Source organism: Camelus ferus, chromosome 7 (genome assembly GCF_009834535.1).
Source record: "Camelus ferus isolate YT-003-E chromosome 7, BCGSAC_Cfer_1.0, whole genome shotgun sequence".
NCBI classification, from domain to species: Eukaryota; Metazoa; Chordata; class Mammalia; order Artiodactyla; family Camelidae; genus Camelus; species Camelus ferus.
The window spans coordinates 79,475,172-79,501,361 of record NC_045702.1 but is presented as its reverse complement, the minus strand read 5'-3'; the positions used below and the strand labels follow the sequence as shown (position 1 = coordinate 79,501,361).

The following is a 26,190-nucleotide window of genomic DNA, read 5'->3' as shown; positions in this document are numbered from 1 at the left end:
ATTGAGCTGCAAGAATGTTCATTACAACTTTGATAATATAAAAATTTGGAAATAGGCTAAGTATCTAGAAATAAGGAATTGTATTCTCTTTTAAATTGAAAAAAGCTTTGTACAAAATGCTATTTAGAGCGGGGATTGGCAAGCTCTTTTTGTAAATGTCTAGATAGTAAATACTTAAGCTTTGCCATCAAAGAGGTAATATTGAGGATATTAAGTAGGTATGTAACTGTATAAAAATGTAAAAACCCTTCTTTCTTTGTGTGTTGTACAAAAACAGGCTGGATTTGGCCGTGGGCTGTAGCTTGCTGATTCCTGATTCAGAGTGTAATCCTGAATTACACTCCAAAGTCCACATATGAGCACAGAAAAAAAAAAAAGACTCTAAGACCATGTTATCACTGGGTCATGTGATTCTTATTTTATTTACTATCATCTGCTTTCATTTTCTAAATTTTTCATAACAAGTATGCATTACTTATATACTTAGCAAAATAATACAGTTAATACTATTTTTTTTTTTTTTTTTTTACAAAACATTCATCTCTGTACATATTATAGTAGTTGATGTTACAATGTTACAGAGCTTTTGGGTTGCAGGGCTGTGGAACCCAGAATGAAATTACATGTCCTTCCTTCCCTACCTCAAACTCTAACGGGGGTTAGGGAAAAGCTTTGGTTTATTTCCTGGCCTCTTTATTTTATCTAAGATTTTATATAAAGCCAAATTGTTTTTAATAAACATTTTTTTCTTGAGATTTTTTAAAAAGTTAAACATTCTGAGATAATTATAAATCCACATGCAGCTATAAGAAATAGCACGGAGAGATTCTTGATACCCTTTGCCTAGTTCCCAAGGGGTCACATCTTGCATAACTCTAATACATCACAACCAGGATGTGAAGTGATATGGGATTGATATGGATATAATCTGTGGACCTTATTCAGATTTCACCAGTTTTGTGTGCATTCTTTTGCATTCCTGTGTGTGTAGTTGGTTATATGCACTTTTATCACATGAAGATTCGTGTGACCACCAGTGCAGTCAAGATACAGAACAGTTTCCTCACAAGATGAAGAACAGATTCCCTTGTGCTACCCTTTATAGTCAAAGCCACTCCCTCCCCCATCCCCACCCCCTGGCATTTGTCATTTCAAGCATATTATATGGATGGAGCCATAGAGTGCGTTGACCTTTAAAAATTGACTTTTTTATACTCTGCCACGCTTGTCTTTGAATTGGTGTGGTCAGACCATTCACATTTAAGGTACTTACTGACACATTAGGGCTTAAGTCTGCCATTTTTTTGTTTTCTGTTTGTTTCCTTTGTTTTTAATTTCTCTTGTTTTTCTTTTCTTCCCTTTCAGTGAGTTGCTTGAATATTTTTCTGGGATTCCATATTGATTTATTTGTAGTGTTTTTGAGTATCTTATTTTGTATGTTTTTCTGAATGGTTGCTCTGGGTGTTAAAATATGTGTACATACCTGATCAGTCTCCTGGTATCCACAACATCTTACTGCTTTTAGTCACATGTGGAAGCCTTCTGTTTATGTCCCTTTACCCTTCCCATTTTTTAAATACAATTGTCTTACGTATTTATTTTACATTCATTGAGCACCACATCAGTTGGTATTAAACTTTTTAATTCAGCCATCAAATACGACTTAAGAAACTCATGAAAAGGGAGTTACTATACTTATTGCTATTTTCATTCACTTTTATGTTTACTTTTTAAAGTTCTAAGCCTTTCTGTTATCTTCTGTCTTCTGTTCTTTTTTGTTTAGAAAACTTTGTTTAGCCCATTCTTTAGGGTTAGATTTGCAAGCCACAGATTCGTTTAGGTTTTCTTCATCTGAGAAGGTCTTTATTTCCCTTTCATTCTTGAGGGATATTTTCCCCAGATACAACATTTGTGGTTGACAGTTCTTGTTTTTCAGAACCTGAGAAATTATGTGCTGCTTCCTTTTAGCCTCCGTCATTTAAAATGAGAAATCTATTGTCATCTGAATTGGCGCTTCGCTATAAGTAGTGTGTCATGTTTCCTTGGCTATGTGCAAGATTTTTTTTTCTTTACTTTTGTTTTTTGAAGTTTAATTATGATGTCTCTTGGTGTGGATTTCTTTGGTTTCTCTTCTTTGGAATTTGCTCAGCTGATTGAATCTGTGGGTTTATGTCCGTCATCAAATTTGGAAACATTTCAACCATTGTTTCTTCAAATCCTTTTTCAGTTCCACTTTCTTCTCCTTCTGAGACTTCGATACTATGAATGTTAGCTGTTTTGTTACTGTTCCACAGCTCCGAGGCTGTTCATTTTCTTCAGTCTGTTTTCTCTCTGTTGTTTAGATAGGTAAATTCTATTGATCTGTCCCTAAGTTCATTGATTTTGTCCTTACCCTCTCTACAGTGGAGTCCAACCCATGAGATATTTCTTTTGGATGGTGTTTTTTCCTTCCACTTCTAAAGTTTCCATGTGTTAAATAGCTTCTGTTCCTTTGCCAAAATAGCCTGTTGTTTCATTTGTTTCAAGAGAATTTATAATTGCTTGTTGAAGCAATTTCATGATGGCTGTTCCAAAATCCTTGCCTGATAATTCCAACATCTGATTCATTTTGTTCTTACACATTTTAATGGCAGATTTAAATCATGAAGAATCCTCAATTACTTCCATTTTTTCAGATTCACTTCTTATTGCCATATGTTGTGCTCAGTGCTTTACATGGATTATTTAATTGAATTTGGACCACAGTCCCATTAAGTCTGCCTAATGTAACTGTTTGTAGTTACTGTAGTAAGTGCTTGTTACTACAGACAATTCCAAAATTGTAGTGGCTTCACACAGCACAGATTTATTTCTGAATAGAATCAGTGGTGCAGGGAGGGGAAGTTAAGGCCTTAACCATACAGGAATGTCATCGTCTTCCATAAAGTCTTTCCTATTTGTGGACCAGGTACAATGTGCTGTGGAATACTTTGGTCATAGAGCTGAAAACTGAAGCAGTTCTGCTTCATGGAGATTTGTATTTTTTTTTTAAACCCTGCTTTGAATAGGTTCTTGGTGTACTGTTTATTTAGAAGTATATTCTACCTTTCTAGAGTTTAGTGGATTGTACAAAGAACTTTGCAATAGAAGCATCAAATTGTTAGTCTGACATTTCAAGATTAGATTTGCACAGCAAAGTGGAGAATACAAGCGGAAAACCATCAGGCTAAAGCGGGGCGGCAAGGAAAGAGAAGAGCAACAAATGGGAAGTGACAGGTAGTGAGGTCTGCTTTCTGCAGGTAGGGGTTCCAGTGACCTTTTGTTATTCACGAATGCAGGTAACTGGCTAAACTAAGGCTTATTCTGCCGATAGGGTGTTCCTTTGCCGCAAGGATTTCCTGTAAATCACATTGCCTGGTCCATGGCGTGTAAGAACAGAAAGTTAACTGGTGTCAATCGTACCTTTATACTTTTTGTTTCCGTTATTAATAAACGTGCCTCCTAAGTGATGCCTGTTCAGATCTGGCTTAATTCTTGTAAATATCATACTTAGGAGGCCTTGAATATCTTAGCTATATTAATTTTAATAAACCAAGAGGACTAACAGATAGCTGAACCTATTTAAAATAAACCTATATGCAGTTTATGTTGAATGAGAAATTAATTTTAAAGTGCACCTCCTGGGTGCATCAGCCACAAGGAGAATTCTTTTCCAGTTTTGTTAAAATGAAAACCAGTCTTTGCGGACATCAGGAGATAGCTTTTTTAAAATCAGTAAATGCATCCCACAAAAATAATTTATTTTACCTGGTGGGTAGAACATTGTGAATCATTTATTGAAACTTAAATGGATTCTTTACATCTATTAATTTTAATAAACAAATTTATAGCAACCAGTAACTAAAATGGTAATGTACCTTGTCATGAGATTGATTGCTGAGAAGAGTGGGGCACGGGGTTATAATATTATATCCTTCGAAGCAGCCCGTGGATTAAAATTTTGCTTTTTCATTTAATGAGCTATTAATATTAACAGGTTCTGCTGATTATTGCATCATTCAGGCAAGGATAAACATTCCCTTTGAAGCATATATTATAAAAATTATATGTTTGGAAACTTAATAGAAACTTACTGGATGCCGGATTTGTGAACCTGCACTTCTGCCACTTGTTAGAGATTGAGAAGATGAACATGACTCTTTCTGGTATGATATACATCTGAACAGAATTTATAATCTCACTAACCTAGGAGAAAAATTATTTTAGGCAGCCCAAGATGGACTGATTATTTATTCAACCAATATTTATTGAATACTATTATGTTTTTGGTGCTAGGAAACACCAGCATTTGATGAAGGAGGTAGACAATAAACAAAAACGTGTATGTCGGTTGGTAGTAAATGTTGTGGATAAAAATAAAATCACATTGGATAAGGGACTGTGGAGTGCACCAAGGGACGCTGGGTGGTCAGGGAAGCCCTCTCTGATAAGATGACATTTAAATAAACTTCCAGGGGAAAGATCTCATAGGTAAAAGGAAGAACAAATCCAATACCTTGAAGCGAGGCCATGCTAGATGTCTTTGAGGATACGAGTACGGCTGGAGCACAGTGGTGAGAAATCATGTCTGAAAAGTAATGAGTTGCCAAGAACTAGAGCCTGTGAGTCAGTTTATGAACTTGGGTGTTTACTGTAAGTAAGATGTGAAGCTGCTTTAGTAAGATCACTTTGGATGATGTTTGAAAGGAGTCCAAGGAGGAAGCAGCGGGAACAATTATGAGGCTTTGGTAAAAGCTCTAGCTAAAGGTGATGGAGATTAAGGGTATTTTTTTAAAAGTAGACCCAATGGATTTCTTGACTAGGATGCAGAGGTAAGAGGGAGAGAGAGGAATCAAGGATGAGCAGCTGGAATGATAAGAGTTGTTGTCAACTGAGATGGGGGAGACTCTGGCTAGAGCTGGTGTTGGTGGTAGTTGGAGAGGGGGAGGTAAATCAGAAATTCCATTTTGGGTATTTTAAGTTGGAGATGTCGGTAAGACATCCAGGTGGAAATATCAAGTAGGTAGTTGGATGAAGAAGACTAGTGCAGGTCTGGGCTGAAGATAAGAATTTGTGAGTCAGTCAGCGTTTAGATGGTGTTTAAAACCTTGGAACTGGATAAGATCATTTAGGGCATGATGCATAAGAGGCCTGATGTCTGGGCCCAGGGGTGAAGAGAAATCATCATCTTTTTTTTTTTTTTAACATTTTTTTTATTGATTTATAGTCATTTTACAATGTTGTGTCAAATTCCAGTGTAGAGCACAATTTTTCAATTATACATGAACATATATATATTCATTGTCAGGTTTTTTTCTCTGTGAGCTACCATAAGATCTTGTGTATATTTCCCTGTGCTATACAGTATAATCTTGTTTATATATTCTACAATTTTAAAATCCCGTCTATCCCTTCCCACCCTCTGCCTCCTTGGCAACCACAAGTTTGTATTCTATGTCTATGAGTCTATTTCTGTTTTGTATTTATGCTTTGTTTTTTTTGTTTTTGTTTTTTAGATTCCACATATGAGCAATCTCATATGGTATTTTTCTTTCTCTTTCTGGCTTACTTCACTTAGAATGACATTCTCCAGGAGCATCCATGTTGCTGCAAATGGCGTTATGTTGTCAGTTTTTATGGCTGAATAGTATTCCATTGTATAAATATACCACATCTTCTTTATCCAGTCATCTGTTGATGGACACTTAGGCTGTTTCCATGTCTTGGCTATTGTAAACAGTGCTGCTATGAACACTGGGGTGTAGGTGTCTTTCTGAAGTAGGGTTCCTTCTGGATATAAGCCCAGGAGTGGGATTCCTCGGTCATACGGTAAGTCTATTCGTAGTCTTTTGAGGAATTTCTGTACTATTTTCCATAGTGGCTGCACCAAACTGCATTCCCACCAGCAGTGTAGGAGGGTTCCCCTTTCTCCACAACCTCTCCAGCATTTGTCATTTGTGGATTTTTGAATGATGGCCATTCTGACTGGTGTGAGGTGATACCTCATGTAGTTTTGGAGAAATCATCATCTTGATGCCAGTGAAGTAGGGAGTGAACCACTAGAGAGCAGTATCCCAGAGGCCAAGCCAGGAATGCATCTCAGGAGGAATGAGGCATGGTCAGTTACACTGCTGCTGGAAGGAGGGGCAAGATGAGGTCTAGGGCTTCACCCTTGGATCCATAAAGGCCATTGGTGGTCCTTATAAGAGCAGTCATGGTGGTGGTGGTGGTGGGACCTGGCTGGAATGGAGTCATGAGAGATTGAGTTGGCAGAATGTCTCTGATGCTTGCAGAAATTCTTGTACTATGTATTACAAAATGGTGATATCCAGAAGGCTCATAAAGGACACATTTGCTTAGTGACTGTTGAAGGAGATGATATGTATTTAGCACTTTGTCATTAAAAGGTGTTCAGTAAGCACGTTACTGCTGCTCTGTTGTTGTCCAGTTCTATGCCAGGTGCTTTCTTTTCCCTTTTTTTCTTTTTCTTTCCTTTTTTTTTAAAAATAAAGTATAGTTGATTTACCATGTTTCAGGTATATAGCAAAGTGATTCAGTTCTCTTTATATATATATATATATATTTTTTTTTTCAGATTCTTTTCCATTATAGGTTACTATAAGATAGTGAATATAGTTTCCTGTTATGCCAGGTACTTTCAAGAGGGCAGGAGCCCTGTCACTAGGTTTTCACTAGCAGAACTGCTTATGAGTGAATAAATGAATTGATTTCATGATCTTCACAATAATTATATGAAGCTGGCATTATATCTTTATTTTGAAGTGGTGAAACCAGGGCTCTTGAGAGACCTCTTTGTCAAAACCATATCCCAAGGACCACCTCTGGCCTCCTGACTCAAGCTGAGAACTGTTTTATCACAAACTGTGTCCTCAGAAGGATCATGATCTAATTTAGGGACAAGCAGTGAGAACTACCTTTTAGTTTGAGGTTTGGCTTGGGGACCCAGCTTCATTACCCACCATCATCTTTATCCTCTCTGATCCTGATACCAGTCTCCATAGTAGGCAGAGTAACGGTCCGCCATGGATGTCTACATCCTTATCCCTGGAAGCTGTGAATATTTTGTTACATGACAAGGAAGATTAAAAAGTTGCAGATGGAATTAAGGTTGCTAATCAGCTGATTTGGGGATCGGAAGATTATCTTGGATTATCCAGATAGGACCAGTGTGGTCGCAAGTGTCTTTACCAGTGGTCAGTGGATGTAGGGAAGATCAGAGTCATGTGATGTGAGAAGGACTTGACCTACTCTTGCTGGCTCTGAAGATGGAGGAGGGAGGAGGGGACCCACAGCCCAGGAATGCAGATGGCCTCTAGAAGCTGGGAAAGACAAGGAGCCACATTCTCCCCTAGAGCCTCCAGAAGGAGGCAGCCCTGCTGCCATCTTGATTTTAGCCCAGTGAGATCTGTATTGGACTTTGAGACAACAAATTTGTGTTGTTTGAAGCCACTGAGTTTATGGTAATTTGTAAACTAATGCAGTAAATAATGTGATCAAATGGTCTTGTTTTCTTAGCACTTTTCATGAGTCTTTAAAACATACAGAAAATAATTGTAATGAAATTGCTAATACTGTCGGGAGCTATACTTATAAGAACGTGTCTGTCATTTCTGATAATTGCTCAAGAATGTTATTTAAAGGAAAATTCTATTTGACAGTTCAGGCCTGATTTTACCCTGTGAAGGTTTCAAGGCATTCCTTTCTCTGCAGACTCGAGAAATGCTATAACAAATCTGAATAACACAGATTTCTTTTCATCCATGAGCTATTTCAGTTTTAGTGCAACTAGTTTTAAATACAGAGATTCACAGGCATCTGTGTCGTCATCATTCTTTACTTTAGGATATGACTCTCTTCTCCAAGACCTCAGTGGGTTATAAATCTCCCAAAATAGTATCAGAAGGAATGGGAGTCGGGAAACCTCTGATAAAGCTCAAGACTTCAGTCTTGTTGTCATCATTTCCATCAGTGGCTGGGCATTTTTGAGATACTTGGCCTGCGATGGGCTACTTCTGGTCTTCATAGGCGTCCAGGAGAGACTTGGCTTCAAGAGTAGGGGACTGTAGCATTTCCTTTTACTTTCTTTAATAACAAGATTCACACTTAGATGTGCTTGACGACATTTTTTTTTATGTGATGTAACAAACTCTAATATATCTTTATTTTTTGTAAGTAGTATAAAACAAAGAGATAGTTAGATGAGAAATACTATGTTTACTCAATTTTATGTTTGGAAGTCAACTCAAAAGGGAGAAAAGGAGTTGCACAGTTTAGACTTGGGGTCTGGAGTGCAAATGATGGTAATGTCTTTAGTAACTGATACTCACCGGATACTTACGTGATGCTGTGCTTTGTGCTTTACATACATACATTTATTACATTTAATTCTTACAACAATCCTATACAGTACACATTATCATCCTTCTTTCACAGAAGATGAGGCGACTGAGGTTTTAAGTAACTTACCCAAAATATTAGGACTGTGTATGGTGGAACTGGCATAAGAAAACTTTATTTTAGCTTATTTTCTGACAGGCTGCTTGATTATGAATGCCAATAGGTTTTTGAAAAATTTCTTTCCTTTCTTCCCCTGTCCTTTTTTTTAACACATGACGTTAGTAAACTTCACTAAGACTTTTTGATCATCCTTAGTTCTCATATCTCTTATAGCATCTCCTAGATTTTCTTCTTTCTATTTGAATACTTCTCGAAAAATAACGTTTCAGTATGGGAATTGGTGCCACAAGTCTCCTGAGCCGTTGTAAAGTGCCCTTGAGGCAGATCTGCAGGGAAGCAGCACTGGGAGGTGGTCGTCTCTACGTGGTAGGGGGAGGAATAGAAAAGACAGAGGAGTGAATGCAGGTCAGTCCTCACCCCTGCAAGGGCTACATCGTTCCTGCTGCTCCCTGTGCTGAACAGAGCAGCAAAACCTTAGGCACCTTCAGGGAGAGGTGGGTACCGGGTCTATAAACAGCTCCCCCTTCGAGATGGTTTCACTTGCCTCAACTTTCTCACTCAGGGATATTAGTCTGGAATCTCTCTTTACACATTTTTATACTGCTTCCAGGGTTGATTTTGGGGAAGGGGGCCAGCAACCCAGGCACGCTCTCTCTGTCTTGGCAAGAGCTATGTCTTAGTTAGAGTTCTCTAGAGACACAGAGCCAATGGCATCTATTTAGGACCAACAGGATCTGTGAGAGAGAGGGGTGGGGTGGGGAAAAGGCAGAGAGGGGGAGAGATTTGAGAGAGAGGATCTCAGAGAGATCCATAGAATTTGAGAGAGGATCTGACAGAGACTAAAAGGATCTAAAAGAAAAAGAGAGAAAGATTTCTTGTAAGGAACTGGCTCATGTGGACAGACAAGTCCTGAGATCTTCAGGGACAGCAAACTGGAGACCCAGAAGGAGCTGATGTTTCAGTTCAACTGCTAAGACAGGAAAAAAGTCACCCACTTGGAAGGCTGTTTAGGCAGGAAGAACTCTTACTAGGGGGATAGTCAGCCTTTTTGATATATTTAGATCTTCAACTGATGGGATGAGGCCCACCCACATTGGAGAGAGCTATCTGCTTTACCCATTCTACCAATTTGGATGTTAAAAATCTTCCTCACAGAGGCACCCAGAATGATGATTGACCAAATATCTGGGCACTCCGAGGCCCAGTCAAGTTGACACAGAATTAATCATTACAAGCTATTTAAGTGTTTTTATTCTTTCTACACGTCATCTTCAAATAAGATCAAACCGACAACTGTATGTTTTATTTTCACTTTCTTGTCTTTCACCTTGGCTAAAATTTCTAAGTCAGTTTTGAAAAATAAAGTGATAGTAGACCTCTTTTTATTTATTGAAAAAAAATTTTTTTAATCAGAAATGAGCATTTAATTTTATAAATGCTGTTTTGGTTTGTCAGTGTGGGCCTGTGGAATTTTTTTCTTTGACCTATCAAATGATGAAATCAGATTTCTCAATAGCCAGTCTTTGCATTTCTACAATATTTGATCTGCTTGATCACTGAGTTTTCCGTTAATGTATGCAGGATTTGCTTTGTAATATTCTGTTTTGAATTTCTGCAATTAAATACTTGCATCAGATGACTTAACTGTGTGTTTTTTTCCCTTTGTATTCCTCGGGAGTTTTGATATTAAAGGTTATGCCTCCTTTTCAAAATGAGTTGGAAAGTATTTGACATTTCACTATTATGGGATAATTTAAATAACTTAGGAATTTTCTACTCTTTGAGGGTTTTTAGTAGAACTTGCTACTAAAACGGTGTAGCCTGGGTACCTTTCTGCAGGAGATATGTTGTACTTTGATGACTTTTGTTTTCTGTGTTTATTCTGTGGTTATCTTATTCTGTTTGTTTTTAAAAAGTGCTAACCCTTGGACTTATTAATTATTCAGTTTTCTGGTTTATGAATGCATTTTTGCTTTTATTCGTGTTCTCTGGTTTGCTGCATTGCCCACCTTCCGGGTACCAGCGTTCTCTTGGTACTGCAGTGCTTACAGCCGGGACTCCTAGCCTGTCAGTAATGTGCTACCCAGGTGTTGGGGGCTTACGGTCTCTGCCTGTAGGAGGGAGATGGAGGCAGATGGCCAGGGCTGAGGGTGCGGGTGTGGAAAAGCAGTGGGCAGAAGCTGCAAATGGTCGCCTCCTTCTGGAGAAAACAATCCCTAATGGGTGAGGTAGGTGTCTGCTCTGTTGAGTGGGGCAGGCTCCAAGTCACCAACACGGAGTTTGGTGGAAGAGCTAAAAGCATCTTTCTACATTTTGTGTGGGTGGGTTATGTTTTCTTAAAACAAATCAAGATGTGTCATGAGTTCAAATTCGTATTCAATGTGTGTATCAGCTTCTCCTTGACTTTGATAATAGTTTATGTTAATTTTGATTGCTATTTGGGGGTTTTATCTGTGTCTGTTTCTTCATGGAAATTGTTATGAAGCCGTCAGGCTTTGCGGGGAGTAGCTAGCAAGGTGCTTCTTTGCACGTGGAATCTGGAATAGATGATTGAAAGATGCTTAAGAGGTAGTTAATCTCCTCTAAAACAAAATAATCTCAAGAGCTGTAGCACTTTACTTTTTCATATAACAAGAAACATATAAATTATCAATAAATAAAAATGTTTCATGAAAATTGAGTTTGCAGGACCTCTATTGCTACTACTTCTATTTGCTTTTTCCTATGTTTGGTACCTCCACCTCCCTCCCTCTGCCCCTTCTCCCTCCCCGACTTCGGTGTCTGTAAAACCACACGTGATTTAGATGGTCTCTGAGGTTCCTTTTAGCCCCTATTCTATGATTTGGATTTTCCTGCGTGGAAGTCTAAATGAGAACGTCTTGGAAAAGCTTCTTACTAAACTCGGTCTGCCGTTACGATGTACTTTTGTTTTCACTGGTCTTTATTAGGTACCCACAGTTTTGTTAGGTGAAGTTCAGAACAATGAAAAGGCATAAGCTCTGCTTCTTAGGATCTTGTGATCAGCAGGGGATATTGGGAAGACACAAAAAAGAGGGTTATGGTGGCTTTAGTGGCGGAAATTGTCCACCTGAATGGCATGTCTTGAAGATTGGTAAGGTTATTCCATGTGGCTGGAAGGAAATGAAAAGCTTATTTGCTTTTCTCATTTTTTTCCCCCTCCTCTCTATATTCTTACCGCTTTCCCAATATAAAATAAATGATGGGAGTTGATCCTGTTTATGGTGTGTGGCTCAGGGCATGGAAACCCTCACCTTATTTTTTCCCTCCTTGAATTGAACATGAAATGCTGATACTACGGGGCAAAGGAGAGAGCAGGGTTTATGAAGACTGCATATCTTGTGAATCTTAAGTAGAGCTCCTCAATTATTAGAGGCTCAACTTTTTCTCACTTTTCTAGTCCAAGTGTTAAACACACGGTAAGGAAAGCAGCTTTGAGAGATAAGCATCTTAGTCCAGTAGATAGGAAGTTTTGGAGAGGATGTTGAACAATGGCTTTCAAAATAGCGTTTATGGCTATAATAAATATAACACATGCTTATTTGAGAAAACTTAGAAAATATTGGCAGTAGCTCAGGGTAGTGATTTTTGTTTGCTCTCTTCTGTAATGGTTGCAGCAGCCCTGCGATGCGGGTCCTGTTATCTTCCCACCCGCGAGAAAAGGAAACCGAAGCTCAGGAAGGTTACTGTTGTGGAGTTTATTCTTCTCATCACCCCCCCCTCCCCCACACGGGTATATAAATTTCTTTAATAACATTTGGATCATGCAAAGCAGGTTTTTTGACCCACTTGTTCACCTAAAGACGTTTTTGAGAACATTTTCCCTTGTTATGAAATAGTCTTTGAAAATGGATTTTAAGGGCTGTGTGATATTTAATCTCGTGAAATTTCTTTAACCCAGGGCTTCTTTTTTAATTATTTATTTATGGAGATAATTAGGCTTATTTATTTTTAGAGGAGGTACTGGGGATTGAACCCAGGACCTTGTGCACGCTAAGCATGCACTCTACCGCTTGAACATGTTATATCCTCCCCCAACTCAGGGTTTCTTGACCTTGGCGCTATTGGTGTGTTGGGCCGGAGAATTTTCCACTCTGGGAGGTTGTCCTGTCCGTGGTAAGGTGTTTAATGTCACAATGCTGGAGAGGCTGTGGAGAAAGGGGAACCCTCCTACACTGCTGGTGGGAATGCAGTTTGGTGCAGCCACTGTGGAAAACAGTATGGCCATTCCTCAAAAGACTAGGAATAGACTTACCGTATGACCCAGGAATCCCGCTCCTGGGCATATATCCAGAAGGAACCCTACTTCAGGATGACACCTGCACCCCAATGCTCATAGCAGCACTATTTACAATAGCCAAGACATGGAAACAGCTTAAATGTCCATCAACGGATGACTAGATAAAGCAGATGTAGTATATTTATACAATGGAATACTACTCAGCCATAAAAACCAACAACATAACACCATTTGCAGCCACATGGATGTCCCTGGAGAATGTCATTCTAAGTGAAGTAAGCCAGAAAAAGAGAAAAATACCATATGAGATCGCTCATATGTGGAATCTAAAAACAAACAAACAAACAAAGCATAAATACAAAACAGAAACAGACTCATAGACATAGAATACAGACTTGTGGTTGCCAAGTGGGTGAGGGGTGGGAAGGGATAGACGGGATTTCAAAATTGTAGAGCAGATAAACAAGATTATACCTTATAGCACAGGGAAATATACACAAGAGCTTATGGTAGCTCACAGAGAAAAAAATGTGACAGTGAATATATATATGTTCATGTATGACTGAAAAATTGTGCTGTACACTGGAATTTGACACAACATTGTAAAATGACTATAAATCAATAAAAAAAAGTTAAAAAAAAAGTTTAATGTCACCCCTGGCCTCCACCCACTAGGTATCAGTGATACCTTGTCCCCCAACTCAGTTGTGACAACAAAAATGTCCCCAGAATTGTCAAGTAAATGTCTGAGGGGACAAAATTACCTCCAGTTGAGAACCACTTATTTAACCATAGGTATTTTAAGATTTTAAAAATAGTATATGGATCTGAGTGGACTCATCTGAATTTTCTACATAAGTGAAAAAGTAGATCCATGTCATCTAGATTACATTTATCAGCTTCTAATTTTTCTTTCTTTCTTTTTTTCCTTTGGTTAATATATGTTTTCAGTAATGGCAGTGTTGCTTGAAAGCAAAGAAATGTAACAATATTATTTGCATTCATATAAGAATGTAATTGCTTGTCTGTCACCAGTCCAATGGGAAGGCATCCTGGGAGCTTTGACCACCATTGTTTTATTGTAGATGAATTCCATTATCTCCATGTCATTTTCTTAAAAAGTTTGGTCACTGAGGCAGCTATAATACCTTGTGTTATTAATGGAAACCAGAAGTTACTCTCTTGGCTTGTTTATGTAGTTTTCTTGATATGTTTTGACATTTTAGAAGGATGTATGAAGCCATCTTTCCTACCAGATAGTCATCTTTGTGTGTAAATAAAATCATCTTTCTGTAATAGAGCTGTATCTATCCTATAATAGTTGCTCCTGCCCTTTTAAGGAGGTGGCATTCGTGGGGGCGGGGAGCAAATACAAAGCTAATAAAAGTCATTAGTTCTTGATTAATTTTGAATCTTACATTTAGTCGTTTGTACAGTTTCCTGTTCTATGGAAAAGTTTAAGACTGATACGGTATAGGAGATGCCCTTTGTTGTCCATGTATGTTTACTGGTAACGTAGTTTCAAATAAATGTATGTGCATAATAATATGTTGTTCTTGACTATTTGTATTACCTTTGTTGATAATAAAGTTGATACAGCTACCATTGTTGTAGTGAATAGATCTGTTCCTTAAAAACTGTTAGTTATGTTTTTGAGAGTCAGATTATGTGTTTTGATTGACTAGCAGTGTAATTTCATTCATGCTTTAAAAAAATTCTTATCTGTATTTGGCACCTACTGTGTTTTATCTTATTTTCCTCTTCTTCCTCAATCTACTCTGATAAATAGTGATCCAAAAGAAAATATTTTAGTATATCATGGAGATTCTTATGAAGTGAATTATTTGTTGAGAGAGAAAATGTTGTAAAATACACATTTTCTAAAATTCAGAAATTCTGACACTAGATTTTGATAGCTTTTTAAAAATATCTTAAACTTATAAGGGTGACTACCAAGTTTGAGTATTTCAGTTCTTATTAAGGTAATTAGAATTCTAGAGACAGTGTTCTAGAGGAGAAAAGCCTTTACTTCATACCTTCAGATCAATGGTTGATTATTGATTTGCTTTTTTTTAAACACTTGATTTTTTTTCCTATGGAAGTTCAAACTGCAATTTTTTAAAAAACAGAATTTTGTTTTGTTTTTGGGAATGTTAGTGTTCCCTATAGTATCTAGCTTTAAAACATTGGATATTTATTAAAAGGATTTGCCCCTGGTCATACATAGTTGATGACATGAAATCAACTAAACCTATCATCTTATTAAAATTCCTGGAGGTTCAGCTGAGGTCTTTGTTGTAGGTGAGGCTGGATGAGATGAAGGGCATCTCTGTAGAGTGAGGCTGTGCATTGCCGAGGAGCCCTCCACTGGTGGTATTTTCCACTGGCTTAACGTGGGCTTTGTAAATCTCTCACCCAACTTCTTCCATATATGTAGAAAATATGGGGTGGGGGGAACCAGATAAGACAAAGCTGTATTTTAATAAATGATATCCAGAAATAAAAATTTAAGTTTTATCTTAATAGAAACAATAGAAAATGTAATGATGTTTCTGTTAACCCCCTGAATTCACATGACACTTTTTTTTTTTTTTTTTAAGTAAAATTCAGGTCTTCATTTGAACTGTCAGAGTGGTACCTAAAATGTAGTGGTGTGTGAAAGATGTGGGTAAAGCTAAAACAGGGTGAAAAATCGGTTATAAACACCAAAAATTGTTTTCTGTACACAAAATTTAAATTATATGAAAAGTACAATATTCTTCTTGGGATGTAAGTCTTAAGTGAGGTGACAGGACTTCTGCTGTGAAAATTTGCCTTATGGTGTTAGTAACAAATTACTAGCTAGTTCGCCAGACAGGAGTCTTTAATTTGCCCTTAATCTGTTATCCCTAAAAGCAAGTTTTTCACTTTTAGGTTTAAAACTCAGTAAAAATGACTGTGATAAAAAATTTATTTTCAGATAGTGTTTGAGAATTGTCTAGGATGATCTGAAGGACTTGTCTTTAATTAAACGTGCTATACACTTAGTGAAAATCCATGTTAGTTGAGGAATTGATTCTTTGTAAAGGAAAGCTGCAAATTTTTCTTGTACGGGTAAATGTCACTCTTTTCATATCTTCGCTTAGCTGCAAGTCAGAACTTGTACCATTCCTCTAGGTTGTCATAGAAACGCAGTTAACTGTCATCTCAACTCAGACTGTTGATGGTTTTATTTGTAGGCTTGCAAGATTATTAAAATTTAACAAAAATTATTGATTTGCTTTTTATTAACACTGGCTTGTTTGCCATAGAAGTTCAAATTGCATGAAAAGTCTTTTTTTGTTGTTTAATTTTTTTCTACAGTGAAACTCCATATTAAATCTAACCTGATTTTTTGAAATGTTTTTTTTTCCTACTTAAAATGTGATATATAGTCTACAGCAGTGGGATAACCTCCACAAATTGTATTTTTGAATCACTTTCCATTTTCTTTGTTTACAGGAAGCAGGAAACACCTTAAAAATTCACCTTTAGCCTGCTTTTAACTTAACATAAAAGATACCTGTCAGAAAAGCGTGAAATACTACATCAAATGCCTAATGTTGGAGTTTTCATTTTATTTCTGGTTTTCGAAGCCTAGCACAGATGCTTCAGTGAACTGCGTTGTGAAAGTATTTGTTTTTATATATTTATGTGAGAGAAATTATTTAGTTTTCACTTATAAATAGGACAGGCGAACCTTATTTACAGTAACTTTATCTAATGGTCTGTGGATGAGTGCTTTTATGCAAAATTGTCAAGAGGCTAGAATTAACTTTTCACGTTGGATGCACATTTGATGTCCAGACTTGAACAACATGTGGCGCTTATTATAAAGACTAACATTCAGGATTCAATTTTTATTTAACACATTTACTTCAGAATGCACACATCATCTGGGCTACATTTAGTGTTAACTTTGTAATGATTTCTGTTTCTTGCTGGTAGATACGTAAGCCGAAGTGCTTATTTGTTGCTTTTTGTAATTTTCCTTTTTCTCCGTTTTTTAGGTTTGGTTAATTAGCTATTTCATATTTGATTTTGACAACAGGTCATTTGTGGACATGCAGCAGCTTCTTGGGTTGGGCTGATTACCGTTAGGTACCTTTTTAAAGGAAGGTAGTTCTTTTAAATAACCAGGCACATTTTATTTCCTTTTGTTGCTATTAGTTCTTAGGGTTATTCTTAGAAAGTTAATAGTAGGCATGCCATCTTTAATTTTAACACCCTTTTCCTAAATGAACAACTAATAGTTTGTTTACACTTGGAGAAGAAAATTTAAGACAGCTCATTGGTAGACATGTAATACTGATTTTTTATTAAACCAGGTTTATTGCTCTTAAAATATTATTACTTCTCTTGTAGCTAGCCCACACGATGGCTCGCAGTGATCCTCACCTCTGATTATTCCTCCCCTCCCACACTGAGTCGTGGCTGGCCTGTATGGTCAGCGGAATATTGGGGAAATGTCAGTGTGTAACCTCTGAGGGTGGGTCATACCTAACAGTAGAGTTTCCACTATGCATTCTCTTGGATCACTCACTCTGGGGGAAGCCACCTCTGTCATGTCCTGAGGACAGGACAGTCAGGCAGCCCTTTGGAGAGGTCCAGGAGTCCAGGAACTGAAGCCTCCTGCCAACAGCCAGCATCAACTTGGAGCATTGGAGTGAGCCATCTTGGAAGCCAATACTCTTAACTCCAGTCACATCTTCAGATGCCCAGCTGACATCTTGCCTGCAACCCCATCAGAGACCTTGAGTTTGAACCACCCAACTAAGCCACTTCTGTATTGTCTACTACAGAAACTCTGTTAAATAATCCATATTTATTGTTATTTTAAGTTGGTAAATGTTGGAGTCCTATGTTATACATCTATAAATAACTAATGTACCTGCTAAATAAACACATTTTTAAACATTTCCTATTGAACACCTAATTTATAGTTTCTTGCAAGCATAAAAATTGTAGATGTATCTGTTGTGATTTGGGGTGTACTTTCCGTAGGAGTTTGGGGTAGTATATTATACAAGACATTGACGTTAGAGGATTCATAGCTGAATTTGAATTTTGACTTTACCTTCTATGCACTGTCTTAATGAAATTACCTAAAATAATCAGTTTCTGAACTGATCATCAGTTTTTACTGAAAATCTGTAAAATGGGGTAATTATATTCAACTCATCAGAATTTTTTAGTTAGGATGAAATGAGATCTATAATGTTAAGTCTATAGTAGGATATTCGATGTAGCTCATCCTTTCTGTTTATCCAGAAATTAGCTCTTTTGCATGTGAAGATGTAGTTCTTTGCCCCAGAGATAAAGACTTCTGTAAGCATCTAAGTTTGTGGTCTCTGACCATTTGTGTTGCTTACCAGTATTACAGTCTTCAGTAGGCCCAGTACTTCCTACTCTACAGGTTTCTTTTACATCATTTTCTTTTTGCTGTGATGTGCGTATGTGTGAATTTCTTCTTACTGCCCCTTGCTTGGATTTGCAGAGGTTCTTGAGTTTGTGGCTTGATGTCTTAACAGTTTTGCAGAATTCTCAGTTGTTACCTCTGTAAAAGTTGCTCCTCTCCCCTCTCCCTCCCATTCTCCCTATTCTTGCAGGACTGTGTTGTATGTTAGCTCTTTTCACCGTGTTCCACGTAATTATTTTTCTGTATTTTCTGACCATTTTTCTTCTCTGGGGCTTCCCTTTGGATAGCTTTTGACCTGTTTTCTTTTTCACTAATCCTGTCTTCTGCTTCACTAATCTTCTGTCGAGCCAGCTATTGAGTTTTTAGTTTCAGGTACATTTTTCAGTTCTGAAGTTTTCATTTAATTCTTTTTTACAGATCTGTGTTAAAAATATCTATCTTTTCATCTATTTTATGCATCTTCTTTCCTCCCTTCCTCCCTTCCTTCCTGTTATAGTTTTGTATTAAAGTCCTTTTCTGCTAACTCCAGTATCGAGGTCACCCATGGGTCTGTTTTTACAGTCTTTTTTTCTCCTTGATTTTTAGTCATTTGGTCCTGTCGTGTGGCGTACTTGGTCACTTTTTATTGAATTCTCAGTATCATAAGTGAGGAATTGTAGAAGCCCCAGTAGTACTCTTTCTCCAAGGAGTCACCTTTTCCTTCCCTGGACAGATGGAATAGGGGTTATATGTTCTTTTTTTGATTGACACATAGTCAGTTACAATGTGTCAATTTCTGGTGCACAGCATAATGTCCCAGTGATGTATATGTATGTGTGTGTGTGTACACACACACACGTATTTGTTTTTATACTCTTTCATTAAAGGTTATTATGATATTGAATATAGTTCCCTGTGCTATAGAGAAGAAATTTGTTTTTTATTTATTTTTATAGAGAGAGATTATATGTTCTTTACTCCAGTCGGGGATTGAGCTGAGTCAGAGCTAGATGGAAGTTTTGGTAAGCTATTGGTCCTGTCGCCTGGGGACCAGGAGTCCCAAATGAGAGCCTGTAGTTATTCATTGTAGTTATTCAGTCATTCATTTCCTGATGGCTCCTGAACTCTCATTCTTCTCTTCCCAGCACATCAAGGCAGCAATTCTGCAATTTTGAGGATTTCTTTTTTGCCTCGTACCTCATGTTGCTTTGGAAATCGGCAGTTGTCCCTTGGGGAAAGTGGCTGTGTAACCATCTCACTTCTTTGGCTCTCTCTTTGACCAGAGCCTTAGCCCATCAAGTCTCCAATTTTGTTATGCTATCCCCACAAGTACCAGAAGGTTTGTTGCTTTCCCTGCCCCCAGGAGTGACTATCTTTTCAGGCAGAGATTGGGTTCTCAGCTTCTTGTTGATAAATTTCTCCAGGGAGGAGGCTGTGGAATGCCAGCTTGCCTCTCCACGGTTTCTCCATCACCTTGGAATCCTGACTGTTCTAGTTCAGGTTGCCTTATTCTGGTGTTGCTCTATATTTCATTAAGCTTTTCTAGTTTTTCTGGGTGGGAGCATTGATGCGCCTCAAGCTACCCAAATGTTAGCTGGAAGATGAGGACTCCACAATTATCACTGAAGGAAATGTCAGTGAGTCAGTTATTTTTGTGAACTTCTGGCAGCTTTATCCTATCACAGTGGTTGGTATATGCATGTTTTCTCTTTTCTCATTACAAATTGATGCAGTAAAATGAAATATTTTTCTGAATCATTGTAATAACTTGTATAGCTATCCTTGATTTATTAATTCATGCCCATTATAATCAATATAGATTCCTAATTTTATAACTCTGAGGATTAAGGATGTCTTATGATGCTGTATCAACAGTGAGGTTGCACACATGAAGTTAGTAATAGTACAGACAAAATGACTAAGAAAGTTTTAATGCATAAGTAGGTTTATTCAGTTGAAAGTAAACTGCATAGTATAGTATAAATTAAGTAATGACTGTTCATAGTTTATTCACTCTTTAAGATAAATACGAAAATATTTGTATCTCAAAGGTAAGTATACACTTGATGTCAAATTTCCAATTGTTTTGACTTTGATTTGTTTTTTGTAACTATCTTTTTCTAATTAAAATGAGATGTCCAGTCTGACAAAAATATTTACACTCTTGAAATGCAAAATTCACATCTTTTAGAGGTTTATTATAGTCTTATCTTGCTGCTGTGTTTTATGCCCATGAGGTCACACGGGCAAGCATTTTGCCCACCCACCTTTTGTTGGCATTTGTCTGCATAGGGGTACAATTTGGTGTTTAATATGCCAAAGTTGATTGCTGTCAACAGTAAGTTTATATAGTCCTGTTTCCGGCTTTTGAATTTATTCTACCGTTGAAGTTGTAGCAGTTGACACACCAGTTGGAAAAATGAAACATGAGGATCTTCACCTTTAACTGTAGTTGTGCTTGTTGACAGTCATTGAGGAAATTGTCTCTGGTTCCCCCTTAAGACGTGTGTTTTCAGTCTTTGACTATTTCAGATCAGTCTTTGACGGCCGTCGTTCCTTCTGCTTTCTGTGCAGGAAGAAGAGAGCGAAGAGGAGCCCAAACTTAAGTATGAAAGGCTCTCCAATGGGGTGACCGAAATCCTTCAGAAGGATGCCGCCAGCTGCATGACAGTCCATGACAAGGTAAGGTCGCCCTTGTAGAGGATGCTTCTGGAAATCATTTCTTTTTTTAAAAATTAAAAAAAAAAAATTTAAATTTTATTTGGGGGGAAGTGATTAATTAGGTTTATTTATTTTTAGAGGAGGTGCTGGGGGTTGAACCCAGGACCTCATGCATGCTGAGCATGTGTTCTACCACTTGAGCTGTACCCTCCCCCCAGAAATTGTTTCTGTTGTAAGTTTGTTTATACTTCGGAGTCTAGGTGCTTTTGGTGGTGGTGTTTTTGTTTTTGTTTTGGTTTTTGTTTTTGTTTTGGTTTTTGTTTTTGTTTTTGTTTTTGTTTTTAACAGTAATTGTGTCTCCCTACCATTCTTTCTCTTTTCTTCCTCACCAACAAAAAATCAAAACAACCACCAGAGATATCATATATCTGTATTTGTGCACACACACACCCTGCAAGGGTGTATCAGGTAGAGTTTAGATGACGATGGATGTGAAAGAGGACGATGGATGTGAAAGGTTTGTAGCAAGTGGTTCTTGGAAACTCTGTCGCTTGATTCCTCAAATCTTAAGAGTAGGAGAGAAGGAAAGTGGTAAGACTAGCAACATTGTGGAGCTCATTGCTTTTCTAAGAGTAGAAGAGATTACGTCAGAGGCCTTGGAATCAGTTGAAAGGCCCCAAATAATTAATTATCTATTATGTTAATGAATTAATACACTCCACATCTGGGTCTTTGCTGTAACAAACCCCCACCAGTTTTCTGAGTATGGGACCCTTAGCCTGTTCTTGGAGCAAAACTGTCTCATAATTGGAATGTTGGAGGCCAGGCAGTTTGAGCCGGTGCTCTCTCTCTGCTCTGAGCCCTATGAGTGACCTTGGTACCTCCACCAAGGGCAGACTCCCAGCTCTGATCCATCTCCTGGCTTTATCTCATTGTTCCCAGCCTCCTTGCCTCCACCTGGTTCCTCTTTGCTACAGATTTCATTCCATGGTAAACTGTCCTGCATTCGCTCAGTGTGCCGGTGGAACACATGCTCTCCGTCTGGTTTACCAGAAACCTCCTCCTTGGAGGTGCCTGCCGTCAGCCTTCCCCATTGCCACCACCTATCAGCTTCCTTGTCACTTTCCTGCACTCACTGAAGACTGACCTTGCAGTTTTTCAGCCTAATTGAATACCAACGACTTCACTTCTGCCCTGTTTCATCTCTCCACCCTGGAGGACCCTTTCTGGAGGGGTCCGTCCCTGAAACTTAAGAATCTCTCAATGTGCTCTCTGTTACCCATTTATCCTTCAAGCTTTTGGGTTCATCTTCCCATTAACCCTGTTTTGTGACTTTCTGGAGCCCTGATCACTAATCCATTCTCTCTTTTCCTTTCTGTCTCTGTCGAGTGGTCAACTACCCTAACTTAACTTTGCCAGTAGCTTCAGTTCTCTCACATCCTTGACCCTCGTTGTGCCCCCAGCTACACTCTCAGCCCCGAGTCAGCACTCTAACGTCCAGGGCCACCGGCCGTGTGCGGGGACATCGCATGTGCCGTGGTGCGCGTGTCACTACAAGGGCTGATACTTATTTGTCCTTCATCAGCTCCGTTAGTCTTCAGCCCGCCTCCTCAGTCATGATCCCTTCACTCTCAGAGGACGATGTCATTTCTGTTTAATTAAGAAATTGAAACTATCAGGCAGAATCAGCCTCCATCCTTGAGCCATTTCCCAGCTCATTTGAATCCATGCCCATCCTTACCCACGGGAGCGTTTCTCCCTCCTGTTTAAGGACCTTTCTGTTCACTTTTGTTCTTCACCTCACCTCATTTCCTCCCTTTTCTCCAGTGATTTGTGCTCTGTCACGGAGCGGACATAACTCTAGCCCCACGTAACCACCAATCTACTTTCTGTGTCTAGAGATGAGTCTACTTTGGTTATTTCCTATAAACAGAATCATACATTGTTTGGTCTCTGGTGTCTGGCTTCTTACCCTTATGATAAGTTTTTGAGGTTCATTCATGACGGGGCATATATCGGTACTTCATTCCTTTTCATTGCTGAGTAGTATTCCGTTCTGTGGACAGGGCACACTTTGTCTATTCATTCACCAGTTCACAGACATTTCGATGCTTTTGATACTTGGGACCTCACCTCAAAATTTCTCTATCTTGACACCATTTTCTTGATCATTTCTTTTACTCTCTTCTGGTTCTTTCATTTTCTTTTACCTCTACCTTCCCTTCCATATTGATTTTCTCAAGATTTGTCCCATTGTCTATGTGTCTTCTCAATCTGTACTCCTCTTGATTTTAAATTTCATGATTTCTGTGGCCACCTACACCCCAGCTCTCCCCAGAATAGCATGCTTGTTTATCCAAGGGGCTCCTACACAGCCGTACCTTTTGTTCTGTTTTTACCTGAAACTCAGCATGTCCATAATGCACTCATCTTCTCTACCCTGGTCTGATTTTCATCATCTGCAAAATGAAGTCTGGGCTCCTCAGTGTGGTGATTAAGGCCCTCTGAGATTTTGTCTCCTTGTGTAATTGGCCCGATGTCTGACCACTTTCTACCGCAGGTGTGGTGGCCTGGCAGCCACCCCTGGCTCTTCTTACAGCATCTTCTGCCTGGATCCCCCCTCTCCCCGCAGTCGCCTGCTCAAATCCACTCCCATCCTGCGCCACAGACCTTCTAGTTGGGGCATTCATCATTTCTCTCAGGAACTAACGAATGCACTGTGAGCCAGTCTGTTTTCCTTCAGATTTGATTTCATTCTAGTCCATTTATAACACTTCCTTGTACTGAAATAATCTTCCGTGAATTCACATCTGATGGTGGACTCCCCGCTGCCTGGAATTCTTTATTGGCTTCCTGATGTCTCCATGATTCAGGCACCTCCCCCGCCTTCCCGTGCTTCGCTTCCTTTCATCCATAAACATCCAAATGCCTCCTCTTAACCAACCTTTCCAGTCTCACTGCCTGTCTTCTCCCTTGGCTGCTTCCACCATGCAAAACTACTTGTCATTTCTTGACTTTGTTCTGCTTTTTATGTGACTCCATGCCTTCATGCAAGTTGTATCCACCCTGCCTAAAGTGGTCTTTACCGCAAGCCTCCCCCATCTGCCCCAGGGTCTACTGCCTGCCTCCTCCTTCAGTGCAGCTGACACCTCTGGTGTTCCACGGGGCCTGTTGATCCCAGAACAAGGCAGATTTGAACTGCGCAGGTCCACTTATTTGTGAATTTTTTTCAATAGTAAGTACTCCAGTACTCCGTGGTCCCTGGTGGGTTGAATTCCCAGTTGTAGAACTGTGGATCCCCAGGGCCGACTGTAAATTCTATGCATATTTTCAACTGCAGGGAGGGTTGGTACCCCTCACCCCCACATTGTTCAAAGGCCAGCTATTTACGATTGAACAAAATCTAGGCATCAGGGACCCTCACAATTCAAAACTGTGTTGTTCGAGGGTCGCTTGTACTTAACATTTAAACACACACTTTACATTTAATTTTAATTAGCCAATTTTTTGTATCAGTCTCCATCATTATACCATCAGCCTTTTAAGTCACTCTTACTTATTGTCTAAGCACATTATAGGTGCTTTTTTGTGTGTTTGCCGAATAAACCACTGAATGGATGAATTGGAGAAAAAAGTTTGCCTCCCCAGAGACCAAACTTTATTAACAACATATTTAATCCAACTTGGCCAAGGAACCTGACGGTGGGAACTGTAAACAGTGCTAACTTCTCAAACATGCGCTCTTGATCTGAGGCCCTTGTTTCTATGTCCCAGGCTTCTGATCGGGTTGAGAATATTTTAGCTGGCCCTAGCTCTCTGGCCACTCATTGATTGTCTCCAGGAAAGTCACATCAACTCCCTGAACTTATTTCCTGTGTGTAATCGAAGGCCCTCCTTTGCTCTAATGCTTTGGATACTATGAAGTGCAGTGTGAAACAGAGGGTATCACTGTACAGCTGAGCACATTTGAAATATGCTAATTGTTGTTTCTTCCGTGGGGTCGAAAACACTGCTTATCGCTTCTTCTGCTCTCCTTACAAAACGTCCAGTTATTCAGAGTAAAAGCAGTTGTGCGAGTGGATGATTCAGAAGGATTGGTTGCCCAAATGATAGTTTATAAAATGAGTCAAGTTTCTGTATTTAAACATAAAAGCAGCTAATAAAATTATATTTATTCTTTGCCCACCCTGGATTTTAAGTGCTCTCAGGTTAAAAGAAAAAAAAAAAATTAAGTTAAAAAAAGCGCAAGGCCTTCAGCATCTGGAAGGATAGTCATATTTAAAGGATTTATATGTATGCTTGTGATTTTGCATTTTTTTCTTATATTTTAACTTATCGAAAGCATTAGCAAATGAAAGGATGACTGATAGTTTTGGCGGTTAAATAAATTTTTTAAGATCTATACGGTTGCCTTATCAAACTTGATTTAAGAGCACTTGAAGTTATTTGTTTCTAAAAGGGAACAGCAATAATTTATCTAATCCAAAGGATGAAATGTTTTCCTAAACAAAAGGTAGCTTGTCATAAAGACCACTGCATTCTTTTTTTTTCAAAGATGTTCTAAAGTAATTTTAGCTTTAGGTTGAAACTGTAAAATCAAAGTAATTATTTATGTTTCCTTTCTATCTAAATATTAAATGACAGAAACTAGTAATTTTGGGGGAAAAAAAGGAGGGGAGGAAGGAATTAATATTTTGATAAGATAGTCTGCATAGAACCTTTAAAACTTTTATAAAATAAAGTATGATTTGGAAGTTCCAGAATGGCCTTCATAGAGGTATTGGAGAATGACCCAATAGTGAAAGCATCTTAAGGATCCAAGCCCCCTTCGTTTTCTTACAAACTAAATACAGTATTCATGAGGGGAATCAATACCGTCAAATAGTCAGGTCTGGTGCAGTGAACTTTGAAGACCCGTTCTTTCGGCTAGAGAGCCCCCGAATGCAGTGGAGTATTGTTTGTAGCTAGTATTCCGTGGTATTTTTCTTTGCAGATAATGTTGGAGTGTCACTATGCTGAGGGTGGAAAAAAAACAAAACACAACCATCTGAGTCCTCTATTTCTGATTAGAATGTTCTTTTGCTTTAGAGGAGACCTCCCCATTGGGTTTAAATATTCCGACTAATTTCCCCCTAGAATTACCTCGTCCCCTCCCCTTTGCAGGGCGCAGGCATCCGTTTTCACCCGGCTCGCTGTTGGCCCTGGATGACTAATCGGCCTGGCACCTGGTGCATTCAGGCAGGCCTGTGCAGCGGGATGGTCGTACCTAGTTATGTCTGCACACCTGATGTTTTATTAACTAGTATTGATTTTCTCACCCGGGGGACTTTTTTCTTCTTGAAAAAAGGCAACCTTGCAG

General features: G+C 38.7%; 1 protein-coding gene across 4 annotated transcripts in view; it reads left to right on the top strand.

The window, feature by feature from the left end:
* The window catches only part of VPS41 (VPS41 subunit of HOPS complex), a 178,463-nt gene that overhangs the window by 14,600 nt on the left and 137,673 nt on the right, over nt 1-26,190 (top strand). For all 4 annotated transcript variants that reach the window (XM_014559811.2, XM_032484254.1, XM_032484253.1 and 1 more), the window contains exon 3: nt 20,745-20,852. In XM_014559811.2, coding sequence (XP_014415297.1) covers nt 20,745-20,852 — 108 coding nt within the window. The remainder of the gene's footprint in view (nt 1-20,744; nt 20,853-26,190) is intronic.